The sequence below is a fragment of the Zalophus californianus genome, chromosome 4 (genome assembly GCF_009762305.2).
Source record: "Zalophus californianus isolate mZalCal1 chromosome 4, mZalCal1.pri.v2, whole genome shotgun sequence".
In the NCBI taxonomy this organism is placed as follows: domain Eukaryota; kingdom Metazoa; phylum Chordata; class Mammalia; order Carnivora; family Otariidae; genus Zalophus; species Zalophus californianus.
Window position 1 is genome coordinate 183,389,359 of NC_045598.1, and position 22,234 is coordinate 183,411,592.

General features: G+C 48.6%; 1 protein-coding gene across 5 annotated transcripts in view; it reads right to left on the reverse strand.

The window, feature by feature from the left end:
* Positions 1–22,234, reverse strand: part of ZFAT (zinc finger and AT-hook domain containing) — a 196,828-nt gene that overhangs the window by 39,860 nt on the left and 134,734 nt on the right. For all 5 annotated transcript variants that reach the window (XM_027611408.2, XM_027611429.2, XM_027611440.2 and 2 more), the window contains one exon: positions 4,523–4,661. In XM_027611408.2, coding sequence (XP_027467209.1) covers positions 4,523–4,661 — 139 coding nt within the window. The remainder of the gene's footprint in view (positions 1–4,522; positions 4,662–22,234) is intronic.

Here is a 22,234-nt window from a genome sequence, read left to right on the forward strand (position 1 = left end):
TGCTCACTCTGTCTCCTGGGCTGATCATTTCCCCCTCGACTCTGTTTCCTCACTTTAAAACAGGAACAATGAGGGGCGCCTGGGTGGTGCAGTCGGCAAAGCGTCTGATTCTTGATTTCATCTCACGTCAGATCTCAGGGTCCTGAGATCAACCCTCACACTGGGGTCCTCTCTCAGTGGGGAGTCTGCTTGGGACTCTCTCTCCCCGTCGCCCTCTGACCCTCCCCCCATTTGCACACTCTCTCTCTAAAATAAATAAATAAATCAAAAAAAAAAAAACAGGAATGCTGATGCCAACCTCACAGGGCCTCTGTGAGAGCGGAAATTAACATATAACAACCAATAACACACATGATGACACTACAGCACTGGAAGCATCTGCCAGTAATATATGGAATCTGGGCCTTAATAAAAACAATTTTAAAATCCAAATGTCCCAGAATCAGACAACTGACTTTTGTGTTAGCTGATAGTTTCTGGCTGCTCTTACGCTATTTTCCCCAAACGTGGTGTGAAAAGCTAAGACATGGACAGACATCGAAGATGCGTACGTACACACAATTACGTTGTTCTCATATGGTAGTTCAAAGCAACGCAAACTTTTTTTTTTAATTTATTTATTTGAGGGAGAGGGCAAGAGAACACAAGCAGGGGGAGTGGAAGAGGGAGAAGCAGGCTCCCTGCTGAGTGCAGAGCCCAATGCGGGGCTCCATCCCAGGACCCAGGATCATGACCTGAGCGGAAAGCCGACTGAGCCACCCAGGTACCCCCAAAATAATGCAAAGATTTTAGCAGATGCTGCAAATGAAGCCTTCTCCCTGAGCCTGCTCCTCTCAGTGCTTCCTGTCCCAACCACTACCCCTGCCTCAATGACCCTCTAACAGCGGGGGCTGGGAGAAGGGTCAGCACCGAGGAGAAGCCTCGAATTCTCCTCCTGTGAGCAGCGCACCTGCTCTGTTACAGTCAGAAGATGGAGCCTTGGAGGAGCTTCCTAGCCTTCATCCCCAGCCCAGGCCACACCAGCGATAAATGCCACCATACCCGTGTCCAGTGCAATGCTGAACCAACTAGAGCCCAAGAGATACATGATGAAGAAAGAACGTGGGAATGAACAGGATTGTAAATTTGAGCCATTTATTAACTGCTACGTGTCGGGCACAGTCTGGGACCTTAGAGAATAGTATCTAATCCCTGTAGCTACTGCTGGGCAGGTATGAGACCCTCCTCTGCGAAGATGTGGAACGTCAATGTTCAGAGAAGTTAAGTCATCCCAGGGCCACAGTGGGATCAGACATCCCGGTTCCAAGTCCATCTGACCCCCCTCCCTGCGCTCATGCCAACAATCTGGAGTGACTTGCAGGACTTGCAGTGACTTGACGTCACTGGGAAACGAGCAGCCTGCTAAGTCCTAGCTCTATCCTGCTGTGAGCTCCAGGAGTGAGCTAATAATTTGTGAAGGTTAGCGCCAAAGTATCTTATGCCTCTCAACCTGTGATCTAGTGAACCAGCTCTTGAACTAGCTTAATCAGGCATATTTCAAGAGGAAAAATGGGCAGGCCCACTGCAGCAATACAACATGAAAATGTGTGTTTGTGTGGGAAAATGCCTCCAATCCATATTAATGAACAAGCGATGGGCTAAGAAAATGAGTAAGAGATTGTCTGACCTGCCTCTGAATGATCAGAAGTCCATCAAATAGAAGCAGGGAATAAAATATGTACCCAGCATTCGGGACAAGTCTAATTACCAGAAAACACCAGAGTTCTCAGAGAATTGGTGCCTCCTGAGGGGGCTCAGGGGACACATTGCTGGCATTGTCACCCCTGTGCCCTGAGGCCCAGAAGTGGGCTGGAGCTGGCTTCAACCAGCTCACAAGCTGGCTGTGCACACCTCTTCCCAGTTAGTGACATCACACTGGTAGCTTAAAATGGGCCACAGTAGAGATCCCTCCACCACAGAAATGGGCAAATGCTGTCAGTCAGGTTCCTGTCTCCCTGCCCCTGGGAGGTAAACATTTAGAGAATGCCACTGGTGGATGCCTGAGGAGCCACCATTCCAGAGGGCTTCTGAGGCCCACTGAAAATAACCCAGACTCCATGGCGAACACCATGCTACCTTCCCCCAAAAACCTACGAGGAACGGAAACATCTCGGCCTTTTAGGCCCCCTTCCCTACCTCCTGCACAGCACTGTGCACTGACATCCTTCCCAAATCCCTGAGCATTGTGGATAGGAGAACCTTTGTCCACAACCGATGGCTCTGCCTGTGTCCCAGCATGACATCACTTAATATGGCTGATGGACAAGGAGTCCCCATCATTTGGAGAAAAACTACATTTTGTTCAGGGTTTGTTATTATGTTATTCTAACACATATTCCTCTATATCAAAACAAGAAATTATAAAGTCCCATGAAGATATTTCCTGATGAGTAGAAGAGTAACACAAAACTGAGCGGGGGCAGAAATAACTTGAAACTAATCAAAAGAAAAGGAAGAATTCCAGTGGCTTCAGAGGACCCAGCATTCCAAACACAATAACTGCATCCATCCCACTTTGCCCTTCCATTCTCCTTCCTTCTCCCAGACAGGGAACAGTGTGAGCTTCGCGTCCTTGAGATTTCTAAGCTGCATTCATGCTCAACCAGCTACCTGATTTCAGAGACTAGCCTCCCACCACAACACAATGGTGCAACATCTCTTACAAGCTAAGAGACACGTAGCTGTTTCCTTCCTCGGTATGTCTCCTGAAGGGGGCACTGGAAATACACACACACACACACACACACGAAAGAAGACCAAAAACACCCCTGCGAAGATGAAAATTAAAACCCAGACCCTGTCAGGGAATGCCAACTGATGACCGTCTGAGGAAGCTAACTGAAAATGTAGGGCAGGCAACAGTCTGGCACTGCAAGGCAATGACGAAAGTCTGGAAGCAGAGAGCAGTGATAAGATCATCACTCAGAGCCCCACGCCTGTCCCAACAGCCACAGTAAGGGTCTGTCTGTCTCCTGCCAATCCACCCCGACAGTGTGAAGGAATGTTAAAAGGAATGTCTAGCCTGCTTCTCCAGCAATCTACGGTGACTCTAAGGCAATTCGTTTTCTCCTCTGTGATTCCTGGATGGGGGTCATCAAAAATGATGTAACGGCTCTAGAGATCTTAGATGTTTTCAGGAGGAGAAAAAAAAAAAGAATGAAAATGTACTGAGTGTCACTCAGGTGTTCTCTCCTTTGACCCTGTCCGCCATCACAAGAGGTGGCTGCTATCAGCTCCGTTTTTAGGTGAAGGCCCTGAGCCGGGGAGCCTGGGTTACTCGCCCGAAAGCGCAGCTAAGGGAGGAGGGCAGGGAGGTGAGCCAGGGCTCCCCCATGACACCAGCCCGGGCTCCAGCGCCAGCAAACAGTCCTTAAAATACAAGGCACACACGCCCCGTTACCCCAGATGAATGGCTCTAAAATTATCCTGAGTTTTTATGCTGTTATCTATTTCCATACATCAGCCCTGTCACCGAAAGTGCTGAAGGATTCAGTCAATTCATTTGTTTTATATTGAGATGCATTTCATGGCGATTCCAGCGAGCCTCGCCTCGCTCTGCACTGGGAAACTCAGAATGCCCGAAGCTGCTGCAGAGTTAGTGCCCCACACCCACGTTTACTGGGGGCAGATTTCTAAAACGGTCTGTGGTTTCAAAGAGTCACAGGACTCAGGAAGTAGTAAACGCTGCTGTACTGTATGTGGCTATCATTTTCTTAGTTGAATTAGTGAAGTGCGGGTATAAATACAACAGCACTTCTTTCTGCACATGAGCTAAACCTCCTCAAATGGGAATATGTGATCACTTACTGAAAAAGGCAACAAAAAAAAGTCTCTCATACTTTTCAAAAATAGTAGCAGTTTTCATCCATTCTCTTTTCTTTTCTTTTGAGAGCCAGAAGCGGGGGAGGGGCAGAGAGAGAATCCTAAGCAGGCTCCACCCTCAGTGCGGAGCCCGATGCAAGGCTCCATCTCAGGACCCCGAGATCATGACCTGAAATCAAGAGTCAGATGCCCAGCTAACTGAGCCATCCACCCAGGCACCCCTTATCCATTCTCTTTCATTTAAATGTTCTAAATGGTTTATCCTTTTCAGGATGAATAAGTAATCTGAGCACTCAATAAATATTTTTGGATCATCAAAAGAAGCTCACCTACAAATATGTTTACCATAGCATTATTTATAACTGCAATAAAGGAAAAATCTGGAAACCCTACAATGTCCAACAGGAGCATGGCTAAATAAATGAGGTCCTGACACTGCACAGAAGGCAATACTGAATGTTGTGGGGAGGGCAGTAAAAACTGGGTAAATTACGACTTTTCTTCATTTCAGACTTCCAGTAAGGCAATAAAGAATGCTGATCCACAGCCAGGGGGGTGGGGGAGGTAGAGCACAATGATGATGATGGAGAATGAACGAAACGCCCAGGGATCGGACTGAGCTATAAGATGCCCAGCTCCACCCAAGGGACACACTGCCTACCTTGCTGGATAAGCGCGTCGGCCGCCAACTCCCCGGTGCCCACGTTGGCGTACTCCTCATTGGGGTGCTTCCTGTTGTAGTGCCGCTTCAGAGAGCCGGATATGTTACAGGAGTAGTGGCAGTGGGCACAGCGGAAAGGCTGCAGGAACAAGGGGAACGGGTTAGGGAAGGGGAGCCCCAGGGACGATCGAGCTTCCAGGGAAGAAGAGGTGTAACTCGCCCCAATGTCTTTCTCCACTAGTCTCCCACCCCAGGGAGTCTGACATCCCAAAGCCTGTGATGAGCAGGCTGCCCCCTGGGGAAACATTCCGGGGGCGGGGGGGGGACATGCAACCTCAGGATGCTGAGTCCTGCCTCTGTGGGGACCATGCAAGGCGCCCCCAAAGCAGGCAGGGTCTCTGCTCAATTTAGATGCTTTCATTTCTTGTCTTACTTTGTCTGTTCCAGTTCTTGTTCAAGAAAAAAATAACAAAAAAAGCAATACAGTAATCTATCATTTTCCTTTTTGCTATTGTTCAAGTGAATGTCTTTCAAAGTAGCTTCCCTCACAATTAATTCCCCAATGTAATTGCTTCTTTAACTAAATCATTTCCTCCACCGCATTTACCTGCAAACACACGCATATACGTAAGTATCCGCCCACAGCTGTCCACCATTAGGGAAATCCATCTGGTCAATCTATTTCCAACCCCCTACCTGGGCAGGGCAAACACTTTCAAGATAAGGATGCAATGGGTCATGCAGCCCTGCTGCGACCCTGCATTGCTTTGCGGGGCTCAGAATGAGTGGTGGGGAGGAAAGGGGTGGCTGCTCGGGCCCCTTGGGGAACCCAGTGAGACCTGGCCATCGGATGAGTGACGGATGGACATCTGGATCACGGTCGTGTCCCACATCCTGACTCCCAATCAAGACAGCATCAGTAACCCTCTGAACCACGTGCTTTCCGACCGTCCAGCAGAGTGCTACATGAATCCCAAGTGTGCATTCGGGGCCCGTTTGGGAGCACGAGCAGCTCACTGGCCCACGGGGATGGGAGAGAAGGAGCAGTCCATGGCGGGGGATTTGAGTGGGACAATGAGAAATGCTGGCTTTCTCCAAGGTTCTGTCCTTGGGCCTGTTTGTTCTCCTGCTGTGGTTCCAATGATCATTTTGACAGCTTGATATATATCCAGTTGTGATCTCTCCCAAACCACAAATAGGAATTTTCAACCGTCTTCCAGGTATTTCTACAGGGATGCTCTGTAGGCCCCTCCAAATAAACATACACAATTTCAGACTCACTTTCTGCAAAATCAGCTCATCATCCAAAGGCAGAAACCTGATCATCATCCCATACTTTTCCTTTTACTATTCAACTAATTAATGAGTCTTGTCCAGGCTTTCTCAGAAGCCTCCTGAGAATTCACCCTGCTCCACCCCCGCACACAGAAAGGCGCCATCCTGGCCTATTAAGGAAATGCCATTACTCCCAGGGGGGCAATTCTGAGAAAGACACAAGGAAGTCAAAGCAGAGAGAAAGCCTGAAGCGTTCCCTAGGGACTCCACCGTCCACAAGGCCACTCTCTGGTCACGGGATGCTCTGCGCCACACAGCACGTGCTGCACTTGGCCCTGTGGCTCAGCCCACAAGGACTGATTAAACAAAAGGGACCTGGAACAAACGCAAAAATTAACCAGGCTCTCTCATCTGTCTACTGAGCAGAGAACAAGACGTCTAAAATGCCAGCATGTGATTATTTGCAAAGTTAAAATAGAAGCTATAACATTTTCAAGTGCTTTCATCTCCTAAATAGGCAAATATTATGAAATCATCTTTGGAACACTGGCATTTACACAGAAATCAAAAAGAACAATCGAAAACGCTCTAATACTACTGCTGATTGGTCAGTGCACCTAACAGGCAGGAAGGGGCAGCCACAGTGAGACCGGGTCCTACGGACCAAACTCCAGGCTCCGGAGACAATCCCACCCTTCTTGGGGCCACGCACATCAACTGCTTTGTCAGAGTTTCAACTCTTGTATTCCCAGGCCTTGCTCCTCAATAGAATTGCTAATGAGAAGAAAAACGGCCAAAACGTGAGCAGACAAAAAAAGGTACAGGTGAGCCCAGCTGTGACGGACTGACCACCAATTTCTACCCAAATCTTCAATTCTTAAAGCTGGAGACGACGCTTTCAAAGACTGACCAATCTTCGCTCCATGAGGACATTCTGTAGCCTCCGAGAGCCCATGACCATAGCCTTTGGTGGATGCGGGGAGGTCAGCAGCCCCCCAGATGCTCGCCAGCACCGAGGGTCGGAGCGACGCATTGCCCTGCCTCTTTCCCTCAGGGCCCTTCCGCGGCCTCAGGCCCACTGCAGCCTCTTGGTGAAATCCATCACCACTGAACTTCTGCGCGGGGTCTTCTCCCTGTAACTGTGGTCACTGAGCCGCATCTGGGCCCTTCAGACAAAACAAGGACCTGTGAGGAGGGGTTGCCTCGTTTCAGCAGGGAATTCTGCTGGGGCTGTCACAGGCCTGGGGACAGAGGTGGAAGAGAGTGCAGATGACAACTCTACACTGCTGGTCAGATGTAAAGTCTGACAGCACTATTAATACTGCAAGTCTTGAGATTTCATTTGTGAAGCATGTACTTACTGCCCACCTCCTGAGTCAGCAACTCTCTCACCCTGGGCATACAGCTCTCACCCTGGGCACACAGTGACGACAGAGAGGGAGAGGGAGAGATTTGTGATTTTCTGAACTGACACGAGTTTGGGGATGCAGATGTCAACTGCAGAGTGCGATGCTATCCGGGCAAACTAAATCAGAAAACTTGGTGTCTAAGTCAGACACTGGTAAATAGCAAATGATACTAGATCTTCAAAGGGAAGTTATTTATTGAGAGCTTTCAGGCCAGAATCTGCCCAAAAGTTAGGAGGAAGGTACAAGCACCTACAACAGTGGAGTTCGTGTGAAACAGAACATCTAAGTTTTTACTGTGGCCAAAAAGAAAGCCAATCACCCACAAGGCATGCCTGCTATTCAGTGTTACACTGAGGTTATTAAGAAATGCAATCAAACATAATACTTAGGACTGTTTTAGCTAACATACACTGAAAGCGACCACAGGCTAGGTCGCTCTCAGCGTTTTGCATGGAATAATTCCTATGAGTCTCACAAGCACCTACTACGGTAGGTATGATTACCCCACCGTAGGATAGATCCTAATCTTACACAGGAGGAAACTGTGGTGCAGAACGGTTAAGGAAGTCACCGGAAGTATCACAGTCTCCCAGCCTGACCAGTGGTCTGCACTGGATTTTGGGCCCCAGGCCCAGCCAGCAATAAAGAGATGATCTGATCTCCCATTTGCCGGTATTTCCTGAACAACTATCTGCCCTGGGAGCTCCATCAGGAGAGGCACGGTGTGGTATTCTTGGATTTCCCAAACATAAGGCTGCCCAGATCTAACCACCAGCTTCTAAAAACGAGAGGTGCCACAGCGGGCTGGGAGAAGGGTGGACAGTTTCTGGGCAGGGACCGCTGGGGGTGGAGAAGACACAGTAGATAGCCACCAGATCACAGTGGGACATGCCAGCAAGGTGGCTTCAGAAGACTTTTGTCTCCGCCGGGGTCTTCACACTTAGAATTACCACTCTGGAAGTTAATGGACGGTGGATTTGAAAGGAACAGACTGGAGGCAGGAACCAACTGTCTAGTTGTTGCAGGGGTGAAGACAAGAGAAGCAAATACATCTATAATACAGACCTATGGATTATAGATTATTTATCTTTATATAGACACATACGTATATTATGGATAAATAATACAGATATTTTTATAGGGCCTATAATGAGAGAGTGGAACAAAAAAGTAGAAAAGAAAGAGAGGCTTTAAGAGAGATGGGGGAGGTAAAACCAGCCAGACCCAGTGACTGAGGGGCAGTGTGGGCAGATGAAGGTGGGGCGCCCCCAGGATGACCCCCCAAGTCTCCAGTGAGGACGACACAGGAGGAAGGCATTGCTCCAGCTGTGGATAAGGAGAGAGGGGACAGTGTGAGTAGCGAACTCTGGACATCCAGAAGGGTGCTTCCAGAAAGAGAATGGAGAATGAGTCCTAACTCAGGAAAGTTCTGAGCTACAGATAGAGATCTGAGCACAGGCAGCTAACCGAGGCCCTAAGGTGGGACACCCACCAGGAAAGGATGTATAAAGTAAAGAGAGAAGCAGCATGAGAACAGCACCCTGGACTATGGGGGCCAGACAAGAGGATGAGCTCGTGAAAAAGGACAAGAAAGACTGACAGGAGGAATCAGGGGTGGGTGGAGTCACAGCATCTAGGGAATAATGTCCTTCATGGAGGGAGGGACGGCAGAGTCGAATGCACTAAGAAATCCCCTAGGGTAAGGCCTCACAAGGGTCTGTGGGACTGGGCTGTTAGGGAGTAGGCAATAGTGGCCATACTAAGAAGAATCCCAGTAACGTGCTAAGCACAATGGCCAGGTCAAGAAGAGAAGGCAAGGGGCAACAGCTGGGTTTTGGGTCATGTTTCAATGATGTTTCAAGAATTCTGCTCCAAGGTACACTGAAGATCATTAATTTGAGTTGAAAGAGAAAGTACAATTGAATTTACTGAGGCTGAAACTCAAAGTTCTCAGATTTACGTCACTTTTCACAATTGGAGGATTTACTGCTCTGGTTCTTCAAACAGGAAGGCTGCAAATAGAAGAGGACAGGCAGTCCTATCTCACTCGTGAGACTGGGCTCTGGGCCTCTAACTGCATGCAAGCAAGGCTCATCCAACTTCCCATCAGCATCAAAAGAAAGGTTTTGCAGCAGACGAGAAGCTGGTGATGAGGTGATGTCCAAGGTTGTGACACTGGTAACCAACTGCAAAGCACAGGATGGCTTTTTGGAGGCAGGGGAGGGTGCTCTGCTGGCTTCCATTCACAGTGAGCAGGAAGGCCTTCACCAGGCAAGACGGCGCTGTCACCTGGGGAACCAAGTACGGCATATGGGCATGCAGCGACAATGAAAAGCCCAGGGATCAAGATGTGAGCCTGGCCCTTGTGTTGGGCCCACCACTCTCTGGGGAGGATGGAAAAGGGTAATGGCCCGGAAGAAGGTTCTGGATGACTAGCAGGGTGAAACCTATGACCACAAGTCATGACTTCTTAACCTTAATTTAACAACCCAGTTGATGTAGAGACAGAGATAAAGACAACCTAAGGAAGAAGACAAACCACCAGTATAACTGGTATCTAAATGAATTTAGATTTGAAATTCAGGACAAATTATACAATTGTTACAACCTCTATTAAGTGGGCCAGCTGGTGCAGGAAAGTTTAGACCATGCTTGCTGGAAGCTGGGCTATCAGAATGTGGACAACTTTGCAGTGCAGAGATCTTCATGATGACACCATAGCATTTTACATTATGCACAGGTAGAAGCATGGCGTTGGAAGGCGTGAATGAACCAGGAGCTGGGAGTCGGGGATCCGGGTGTTGGGCACACCACTAACAGCTGGGACACCCCAACCTAATTCATCAAAACCCCTTGTTTTTGATTCCACATCTGTGAAATGGGAAAACAAACTTTCCCTGACTACCTGACAGGGTTTAAATGAGGTGCTGAGAAAGAGAGAGAGAGAGAGAGAGAGAGAGAGAAACAAATCTGCTTTGAGAAATAAAACACATCAGGCCTCATGACTGTTGACTTAATCAGTTTGTGCATTCACATTTGTTACTGTAATCCTCAGAAGCATCTCCTGCTGGGTGTCACCCCACTTCCCTCCTTCCCTCCTAGAGAAGCTTCCCTTTTTGTGCAGCCTGTCACCCTCCCAAGGAGCCTGGTCACAGAGGGATGCATCCGGTTGGCCTGAGGCTGGAGGCAGGTCCCCCACCACAAGCGTCTTGTAAATGTTGACTATTATTATCGCCGTGATCATTTTCAGAGTCAAAGGATATAGCATAAAATGATAGGAAAAAAATCAGAAAATTAACCATAAAAAGCAAACACTACCAACAAGAAAAAAAACAATCTCCCTAGGATTTACAAAGACTAATAAAATATGTTACACAGGCAAAAAGAAAAGCTGAAGAGACAGTTACATTTTTGCCTTCTGAGGCGGGAGTGCAAGGGGTGAGGGCACTGAAATCCCCCTGCTTCCCTCCTGGGGGCGGCACGACCAGGGACGCTGGGCCAAAAGCAGGCCAAAGGGAAGCTCCTCAAAAGTAGCAAACAGGCCATAAAACACAGCAGGGGCCAAACCACGGAAGGAAGAAGACAAGGTTTCAGAAAACTTCTGAGCATAAGGAGGGTCAGGGGGTAGCAGGGGCTCCTGACACGGGCCCTCGGCCAAGAGCGAAAACCACTGCAGTCCCCAAACACCGATCAAGACTGAGCGAGGACCAATGACAAACCAAAGCTTCTACTGGGACAGCTGGGTCCACCTCCTCACGGCACGAGGGGCACTGTCCACTAGCCACGTAGCCTCGGGCACAGACCTGAACTGCTGGCTTCCCGGTTTCCTCCTCAGAAATCGGGGCTGGTAAAAAACTGACGACACGCGATTACTGGGGAGGCCACGGAGGTCACACAGATGGTGAGCAAGTGTTCAAAAAGTCTGCTCTGTCCTCAGCACCATCATCATCACCACCACCACCACCACGTGGTAAAGCTACAGTATTAGAAATCACCACTCTGTAGGCTTTTCCCACCCAATATGCTCTCAGAAAAGAGCCCCAGAAAGCTAGGCTCACCCACCTGAATCCCCAGGCTCCCCGGGGTGCATGCATCCTTGACACTCTATGCAACATGTGGTCAGAGGTCACAGTCTGATGCTGTTGTTCCCATGAGGTCTCCCCTCTGCCTGCCCCGGAGCCCCTTATGGCTTTCGACTGGTTTGCTTTTTATGGCATTTATTATCTTCTAATAGAACATTCGATTTGCTTCTTGTGATTATGGTCTACTCCCTCCATGAGAATAAAGGCCAGGAGGGCGTAATTTCTTTTGTTGCTTTTCAGTTGTTTTGATCACTGTTAGTACAGCACCTAAAACAGCACCTGCAGGGAGGAAGCTCAGGACTACTTAAACTGAGCTGACCTGAGAACACTCCCTCCAGACCAGCGCTTTAAGGCAAAGCTGCCAGGTCCCGGATTCCTGCAGGCCTGGGAGAATTCGGAAGGAAAACTCAGAGAGTGAGCAGAGGGCATGACTAGGGTTACATATACGTCATTCACTTGTCTTCATATATTTCCATGTTTTCCAGCATTTCTAGAATAGAATGCATGTTTTAACTAATTAGAAACATGCAAATGTTAAGATTAAAAAAAAACAAAAAAAACTGGCCCCAGATCCTGAGCTTGACTTTTGCCCAAGAGCATCTCATGAGGAAGGAGAGTGCCTGCACAGGGGGCTCAGTGAGTGTCTGGGGCTCAAGGCCTGAGTCTGGAGACCTTGTCTCCTGCCAAATCCTGCAGCCACCGGGATGGCCAGATGGCCCACACTAGTCTCCCGGCCTCCTCGCTAACCCTTCTGTAGTCCCTTCCCGAGAAATATCATTTAAAGGTATACACCAGAGGGACCATGTCACATCTGTGCTCAAACTGCCCAACGGCTTTCTCCTGCACTTAAAACAGCCTATGCCACTTCCCTGCTGGGGCCTGTGACTTCTTTGACCATGGCCCTGTCCACGTACGGCCTGCATCACTAGGCTCCAACAGCACTGGGTCCCTCCTTGGTCTGCTCTGGGCAGAACACCCCACCAGCAGACCGTCTCAAGGCAGTACAGCCATAGATCAAACTCAAGTCCCTGGCGGGTCTCTTACCAGCACAAGTGTCTGCACCACTCCCCCCAGGGCCCTCCAGGCCACCTGAGAGCCTTGGGGGTAGGGGCAGACATGTGCAGAGCCACCGAGGACGTGGCACATGCTGTCCGGCTGCTCCTTCTTCTTAACAACACTTCCACCCTGCCCTCCTCTACTTGGCTAACCTCCAGGACAACTTTTGGGACCCAGGTGGGTCCCCCTATAGGTGTTTTATGGGCATCCATTTCTGCCCTCTATCATTGTCCTCCTTCTACCTGAGTGTCTTGGGGCAGGCTCTGTATCTTCTCAATAACCTTGAGAAAGAACCGACATCCTAATACTGCATGAACCAAAACAAGAGGGGATGTGGCTGTCTTAATGTGGGTCATACAACACGTGTGTGTGCAAACCAGACTTTCCTGAACAAGTGGGCTAATCCACTTGTATTCGGCACTGATCCACTCATTCTAAGCACAGCCTCAAATCCTAGATCCCCAAAGCATGAGTCATGGGATGACACAAAAGAATATACATCTCCTCCCAACTTAAAAACAACTCGTCCCCTTGCTCTGAAAGACAACACTGCTATGCTTTCACAGATTTCAGCCAAACTAATGAGGTCAACATTTTCTTTATTCCCAAGTTACCAAAAATGTCTATGCATTGTCCTGTAGGTCCTAAGAGGGGAAATGTTCACCAGACAAGCCCCTATTCCTTCTTCAGAAGTCTTAGCTCACAGGCTACTCCCCCTACCTTCTCCTCGGAAACCTTCCCTAAGTCCCAGGAACATGGGAGTTCTCCCTCTCCTCTGCGATGTCCCCCCGCTCAGCACCCGGTAAAATCCGTGGTGCTGCTCCTACTCCAATGTGACTGTTACCGGCACTTCCTCCTCCCCACAGGCTGCGGCCCTTTAAGAGCAGAACCCACACCAGACATGCTCATCTGCATGTCCTTGGAGCCAGTGCAGGGCCCGGCACAGTGGACACCCTACCACACTTGCGTAGCTAAATGAGAAAGAAAATCACCTTTCTCTTTGTTAGCGATTCATGTGAGGTTAGTCCAGCAAACCATCCCAACAACAGAAACTAAAAATCTGGGTAAGACTTTTTTTTCAGATGTTAAAGGACTTTTTTTTTTTTTTTAAAGATTTGTTTGAGGGAGAGAGAGAGAGAGAGTGCATGGGGAGAGGGGCAGAGGGAGAGATAATCTCAAGCAGACTCTGCGCTGAGAACAGAGCTCAACATGGGGCTCCATCTCAGGACCTTGAGATCACGACCATGAGATCACAACCGGAGCCAAAACCAAGAGTCAGATGCTTAAGCAACAATGCCACCCAGGCGCCCCTTAAACTTAAGAATCTTAAAAGGCATTATAAAGGGGGGTGCCTGGCTGGCTCAGTTGGAAGAGCATGTAACTCTTGATATCAGGGTTGTGAGTTCGAGTCCACGTTGGGTGTAGAGATTACATAAATAAAAACTTTTAAAAAAATAAATAAAAGAACTTATAAAGAGTGGGGAAAACCACAGTGCAAGTGATTGTATTCATAACATGTGACCAAAAAATACCCACACCCAAAATACAGCTGACCCTTTAATAATGTGGAAACAAGGTTCCAACCCCACACAGTTGAAAATCGACATACGACTTCTGACTTCCCAAAAGCTTAACCACTAGGTTAACTGTTGACTGGAAGGCTTACTGATAACATAAAGCTGAGTAACACATATTGTGTCTAAGTATTGTTCTTAGAATAAAGCAAGCTTGAGAAAAGAAAATGTTACTTAAAATCATAAGGAAAACACATTTGCAATACTGTATTTATTGAAAAAAAAATCTGCATGTAAGTAGACTATGCAGTTCAAATCCATGTTGTTCAAGAATCAACTATATATAGGGCGCCTGGGTGGCTCAGTTGGTTGAGCGACTGCCTTCGGCTCAGGTCATGATCCTGGAGTCCCGGGATCGAGTCCCGCATCGGGCTCCCTGCTCGGCGGGGAGTCTGCTTCTCCCTCTGACCCTCCCCCCATCTCATGTGCTTTCTCTCTCATTCTCTCTGTCTCTCAAATAAATAAATAAAATCTTTAAAAAAAAAAAAAAGAATCAACTATATATAAAGAATTTCTGAACACAAATAAGAACAAAACCACCCAACAGGAAAATGGAAAAGTATTTGGATGGTATATCAAAAAAAAAAAAAAAGAGAGAGAAAGAAAGGAATCCAAAGGACCAAAAAATATATGAAAAGGGCCTCTACCTCATTAACGATACGAAAACAAAACAAAACCACATACAGAAGGCAGTGCATGTGCACGGGGCTGGCGATTCTGAGTGCTCAAACCCGGGGTGTGGACCTGCTGCTGCTGGGGCAGCCTGGTGCGACCACTCTGGAACACAGCTGGGCATCGCCGCGTGCAGCTGAAGTGTGCGGGCCCCATGCCCCACAAGTCCTCTCTACGCGTGTTGACACCAGACACTCTCGAGGACAAACACACCCGGGCACACGTGGAGACGGCGCAGGGGAGCAGCGCTTGGGAGAGCAGCACCACACACAAGAGGCCAAGCGTCCACCTGCAGCGGAACAGTGGACAGTGCCAAGCTGGGGCCACACAGCAGGGGACCGCTCACACGGCGGAGCGCAACACCACAGAGGAGGGAGGGAGAGCTACAGGCAAGAACACTGAACGGTCTCGACAACATAATGTCCAGCGAAGAAGCCAAGTTCAAAACAAGATAAATTCCACATACAGATCCTTACACAGATACAGCATTAAGTTCAAAGGCACGCCATACTTCCTTACTTTGTTTACGGACGCATACACGGGTGGTAAAAGCACAGAGAAAATAGAAAGGTAACTGTCAGGAGAAGGCAGGCTAGTGGTCGCCTCTGGGAGACAGAAGGGGTGCACTCAGTGGAGGGCACTGACTACAGGCAACCGTCCCTTTCTGGCATGCACCATCCGTCACACCACACGTTCACGCGTGTGCGATACTCTGGATGTACGTTCCGTCTCACAGTAGGAAAAGTAAAAACAGAATGGATGATTAAATGGGTAACTCTGTGAAAAAAAAATAAACCCTCTTATGAAGAGGGTTTTCGATGATGACAGAAAACGTACGTAACGTGCCTAGAATGACACACAGCACCCAACAAGCGGGAGCCATGATTCATATTAATAATACTAAGGACGACACTCCCACCCTGACAGGGAAGGCGGTTTTCAGGTTTACCGTCTCTCATCTGTGAGAGAACAGTGACACTGGAACTGGGCCGCTGTTCTGACACATCCACCACGACCTAAACGTCCAGCGAGGAGACTGGTGGAATATCTTCTAGGAACCTGATGACAGGCCGGGAGGAAACACTAAGTGTAACTCTGGCACTGCCCACCTTAAATCAAGTGACACAGGGGAAGAGACAGTCTGGGATTATGCAAGAGCTTCCCTGGGGCTTTGGTGGCAGGACAACTAGGAGATCTACGGCAGCACTTACAAAGTGGAGAAAACTCGACAGGGCGATGGAGTTGCTTTCATTAATGACCGGAGTGGCCCTCGAGTCCCCACAATGCAAGCCAGCACGTCATCAGCCCGAGCAGTATGCAGCCGGGATCCCGGGACCCCAGCTACACCTAGGATGGATGAAGCATTCCATCCAATCAGGGCTTCTTCCAACGGAGGTCTTCCCTGGATTTTACTTCTGGAAAGCAACAGTCACACCCCCACCATTGGCTGTGGAGAGCTCTGTGGCCCAGAACCTTCCTCACAACCTTGAGTGGCAGGGCTTTCTGGAGCCAGAGCACCCTGGGCACGGTTCCTCGTTTTACTGCGAGGAGTCGTGACAACGTGAAAAAAGCAGCCTGCATGGAGATGCTCATCACACTGCTATCACTGTGTGTCTCCACACAGAAACTCGGGGCAAACTGCCTCATTCAAAGGAAAGGTGAGAGCGGTCCTTTTTGCCTGAACACTTGCATTTGAGGCTAACAATCTGGAGCAAGAGAAGAACCCAGGAGTGAGGAGGGGAACCAGAACCCACTGGGGATGAGGACCGGGATCCCTGGGTCTCCAGCACATGCCTCACAAGCACCTTGGGAGGACATACCACTTCTCCAAGATCGGGATGCAGAGGCCCTGGGAGGTTAAGTGGTTTGCTGCAGGACACAGACTCAGTCACCAGCAAAACCCAGGGTGCGAGCGAAGGTCCATCTGACCCCGAAGCGCATGCACCAGCCACTCTCCTGGGCGGAGGGCGCACTGCCCACAGGCCTGCTGCAGACAAGCCCCCCTGCAGGGCTGTCTCCCTGTCGATGAACTGGACAGACCATCTCTGCAACTCTTCTCTTCCATTTTCAGTTTTGCAAAAGGATTTGTTGCCAATCACAGGATCAACAAGATGGTGCTGTTTTCAGTCACACTCCCAGCACATACAAGCTCTGGTGGCACAAACCACTCACCTTTTCTTCCCCTGGCCTCCCCAAAATTCCTGCCTCAGGGACTGGGCTCTGGACAGCCTCCCATGTCAACAGCCCAGCTGCTGCTGCCTCCAAACCTCCGAGTTAACAACACCACTACTGAAGAGCCCTCGTGCCTGCATTTCCATAGATTTCCAGAGAACACACGAGAAAAAGATTAGCCACACTCCCTCTGACAGGAATCTCCAGAGAGATTTCTTGAACACAATACAAAAATGAAGCAAGGCTGTCTGCGCCCGACATTCGAAAACAATACACTTACAGATATTAAATCTGCTCTTTGCTAAAAGGACAACTCCTGACGGGCTGAAGGAGCCTGCACATCACGGGGGGCCTGACTCACAGCAGGGCATCTACAGCATCCTCTGCCCTGAGGACCATGCCTGGTTCCCCTGGGACTGAGCATCTCCCTTCTAAAGCAATGACATGTGTTTGGTCTCTCTTTAACCTCACTGCCCCTCGCTACTCGGAGAGAAGGAAAGCACTGTGGGCTCAAGGCCACCGAGTGAACTGAGGACAGAGCGAAGACCCAAGCTGGGCCGGCCCAGTAATGGAAGAGCTGTTGAACCCTGTGTCTTTGTGGCTACAACCCTTCGAAGGAGCTTGTAGTCCTGCCTTTACCTAGCTGTCTTTCATGATGCATCTGTTCCACTGAAGTTCTACAGAATTTACTCATTTACTCATCGGGTCACTCAACAAGTATTTATTAAGTGCTGCCTACACACTGGGAAGAGAACACAAACTAAAACACTGCGTCACAGCGCTTACATTACTGCATCACAAACAAGTCATATGTAACCCTGCCAGATCAAGCATCAGGGAGAAAAGCAAAGCACGTGAACCAAGCCCAGGAGGAGATGAGAGACTTGCCTCTGGGAGAAGAGCCGGGGCGGGGGGGGGCAGGAGGAGGTGTGAAGCCAGGCGCGGGGATGGCGTGCAGCACCATGTGTGCAACAGAGAGCAGTGGGGAGCGTGCGGAGGACAGGGAGCCTCGGGCCAGGCGGGGCAGCCACACGGAGCCACCTGAAGGATCTGAGCTGTAACTCTGAGGGTGCTCAGAAGCCACGGGAGGGACAGTTATTCACGGGGTTCACTGTACCATTTTTTTCTACTTTTGGATTATCTGATAACCAGTTTTTACCAAGTTGTTTCACAAAACCTAAGTGCTGGGAGGCACACTGGGGAAAGAAGAGGAGGGGGTTCTGTGGTCAAACACGTCTGAGGATCATGGCACGCTGTATCCCCTCCACATGACACCTACAGCATCCCAAGGAACTCATGTTACAAGGAGCACCCTCTGGAAAACTGCACTTATGCCGCCCTCCGCCCTCCACCCTGCAATGGGAATTGGTGTCCCCTCCCAGGCCAACCATGCGCTCCCCGAGCTCCGGCGCCATGGCCGACATCCTTCCTTCCCTGTCGGGTTGCCCGCTACAACCAACAGGAGTTCTGGGTACTACAAAACAAAACGTGCAAAAACAAAACTCGGGCCGGCTATTGCCTTCTACTCCCTACTCAGTGGTCAACGTGCTCATGAAAAACTTTCCACTCAGAGAAGTTTCATCACATGGACTCTCAGACCTGCCAAGTCCCCTTACCCACATGGTCAGCCAGCAAAGCCAGTGGCCCTTCTGGAACATTCTGGATGAGGACATGGGCTGGTAGACTGAAGTGCTGCCCACAGCCTGCTCAGAGAGTCATTTCCGCAGGGCCACGCGCAGGCCCCTCCCCCTGCAGCAAAAGAAACCCTGGGCAGGTCCCGTGCCAAAGACTGCACCTGCACCCCGAGACTGGGAAGTGAGCCACTCAGAAGGAAAAACATGCGTACTCAAAAAAAAAGGGACCAGGACTGTAAAGACTACAAGACACATGGCGAGGCTTATAAGGGAAATTCCTAAAGAGCATCTGCCTCTGGAATACTCACTCCGTCACCTCCTTCTCCAGCCCAAGCTCAGTAGTGAACACAAACCGCGTGTGGGGACTGCCCCCAGAGTGACATCCACACAAGAGCCTAATGACACATGGACAGTCTACAAGGGACAGGCCAGGGAGAAAAGAAACACTCAGGCAGAAGAGACACACACCAGAAACGAAAGGGATGCATCCTAAGGAGCACCAGGGGCAAGCAGGCTTCCACAGATGTATGTTGCTGATGGTCAACCTTTAAAGAGGTTTGTAGCAAAGATTTCAAAGCGATGCTATCGGTGTGAATGAGAATATCAACACCCCCCCTCCACCCGTCCCACCGGCGATACACAATCCAGGCCGACTAGGTACTCCACACTGTGGTCTGCAATCCGAACCTTCAGCCAAGGCCACCCTGCACCACCTGTGCAGGAGAGGAGTCTCGTGATTTGTTTCCAGCCCCATCTCTTCAGGATTTATAAGCCTGAGCGCACGAGGTTGGGACTTCGTTCCAGGCTCAGCCACGACAGGGACAAAACCAAGCCCGGGGTTAAGGAGCCAGAGAGAAGAAAGCCAGGTCTGCACATCAGTTGAGAAGCACAAAGCCGTCTCTGTTATAAAATAAGGCTGGAGATAAATTAAACAATTTAAAAGAATAAATGTTCTTAAAGATTTTATTTATTTGAGAAAGAGAGAGAGAGAGAGAGAGAGAGCACATGAGACAGGGGAGGGTCAGAGGGAGAAGCAGACTCCCTGCTGAGCAGGGAGCCCGATGCAGGACTCGATCCTGAGACTCCAGGATCATGACCTGAGCCGAAGGCAGTCGCTTAACCAACCGAGCCACCCAGGCGCCCCGAGAATAAATGTTTTTAAACCGTGGGGTACCACAAGTTCAAGAACGGCGCACGTGGAGGCAATTATCTCATCACAACAAATAACAGTAAATCAATCCACACTAATTGCTTTTCATGCCAGAGCTTGGAAGACTCTTCAGCGCTCTCCAATTATTGATTTGTTTGTAATCGCTTGTGCTGTCAAAATGCAGTATTTCCAAAGAATATACCGCTCACTATTAGACGGGATTTTAATTTAACATAGGACAATCCAATTTCCATTTTTTTCCAGAAGTACTTAAAAAATCTAAAATGCAAGGAAGCTGAAGACGAAATCACAGGTTTTTAGCAGACCCTTCAGCTCCAACAATTTAATGAATGGCTGATCACCTCCCACCCTTCCGTGGCCCTTCTTTCTCCTCAAACACACACACACACACACACACACACACACACACACACACACGAAGCAAAACACAAAAAAACAAAAAAAAGTGTAATCTCAGATTCTTCACTTTCATGCAAATTAAGAACTAAAAAGCAAACCAAACATCACCCACAGAAACCCTGTATTTCACTCCTTACCCTCTCTGCCCCGTGGTTCAATAATTTCCACTGAACTTGCGAAATGTTCCTCCTGCTAAGTTCATGCTCAGTCAGCTTAAGGATTTTGCTTGAGTTCTGACGGTGACACACGTTAACCACAGGCTTATATAACCAAAGCAGTGAGGGGGAAAAGGACAAGGGGGTAAAAATGTCCCTTGTTTGGGATGACAATGAGAAGGGCTAGAGTCCTGGATGGAGAGCAGCTTTGTCTACAAGAGACAAGGATCAAAATCCCAGCTCCGCCACTTATACTGATTGCATTACTCTTAAGTGTGTAACTTAGCTGGACGCAGGCCCCTGTTTCCACATCTGTGAAATGGGAATATTAATACCTACATTATAGAGGATTGTGAGGACAAAATAAAGTAACGTACATCAAATACTTGCTGTAATGCCCAACGCATGACTATTATAAAAGGGACCTGCCTTCTCTATTCTGGCTCGAGATATTTAACTAAACATTCAGCCTCCTGCTGGAAACTTCTGAGGGAAAGATGAAACCATCTCCTGGGTAACAGGGGAAGTTATAGTAGAAATAAAGCCATGATGCCCCACGCCGTGCCAGATGACTCAGCATTCTGAGCGACACTGAGAACTTCAGACTGAGGATGGATCTGGACTGTTTATAAATGTGTGGTTCTAAACATTCTGCCTGCTTGAGATCATTTCCCTACTTATACTCCCTTGCTCACAAAGTTTAGCCTGGAAACTGGGAGTCAATACTTACACAGCCACATCCTGGCTGACCTCATCCAAACACCACCTTTGGCCAAGTTAGCACCTAAGCCCCTTATGGACTCTGTGAGCCTAGCTGCCTGGTTTCTTCTGCACATATCACTTGTTTCTGCTTCACACGGACACACTAGGAACATCTTTGGGACCCATCGCATTATCGGGAATGCAACGAGGGAGGACACTAACTCCCTCTGATTTTTGGCTATCAGTCACCCAGAGAACTTTCCTGGTGCCATAGGTTTTCAAACCTATTAGGTTTTACATGATAGGATAATACTATATTAACCCAATTAAAACATGGCTTTTACAAAATGATGGAACTGGAATAATTAGCTGTTCCTCTGGGTTCTCACAGCATTTAGTACACAACTTTCTTGTAGCAGTACATATACTTGTTGCTGCTTTTTATGCACATAGGGCTCTTCCCAGACTCGTGAGCCTGACAGACAGATGCCTGGCTTTATCCTGACATCCCCTGCCCCTGGCAGAGTGCCTGGCACACAGTGGGTACACAGAAAAGGGGTATTAAAGGAATAAGTAAACATTTCAGGTTTTGCATCAAAAATTCAGATGCAATTTAGTACTCCTTATACCTACCCCTTCTCTTAAAATTCTGTATGTTAAATTGTGGTATGATACACTCCAGATGAAATACCTAGGAAAAGCTCATGAATGATAATGAAATCAACAACTGAAATCTTCCTTACTTCTCACTAGTTTTGTGAAAATACTTTAGTTATGCAAATTTTAATCTGACAATAAACAAGACATTCCTCAGGCTTCCTAATACAAATTTTTTAGGATTCAGCTGGTTTAGATACATATCAAATATAAATTAAATTTAATAGTGTCTTTTCAAGATGATGATCTGGCTGGGTCCTTCTTAAAAGAACATCCTCGTACACACCTAAAAGTTTTATGGCCACAAGAGAGAAGGCGAGTCCTCACCTTCAGAAAGCCAAGGCAGGGGAACGAGCATGACCATTTGTCAAACAACCTAGGCCTTGTTTCAGGAATGAAGACGTCTAAAGTAGAAGGAGGGTCAGCAGTAAGTCACACTGAATAGTTTCCAAAATGCACAGATTTTGAAAACTGATTTCAGACTTTTTTTTTTTTTTCAGACTTGGCAAATTCACAGACTAAATTTCTGACTTGCTTTAAAGAAGTCAGGAATCTCGTGGTGCACTTGGAGCCTCACACAGCAAAGACCCAAAGTGCAGGCTCCCTCCAGCACTGGGGCCGGTGACATGTCTCAGTGTAATGCAAACCTGGGTGAGAAGTAGCGCTGAGGGGAGAAGGACACAGGGAAGCGCGGGGCTGGCCCCCATGTTCAGGGTAGTCAGACTCTGTGATAGTGTGCACGGGTCCAGCAGCG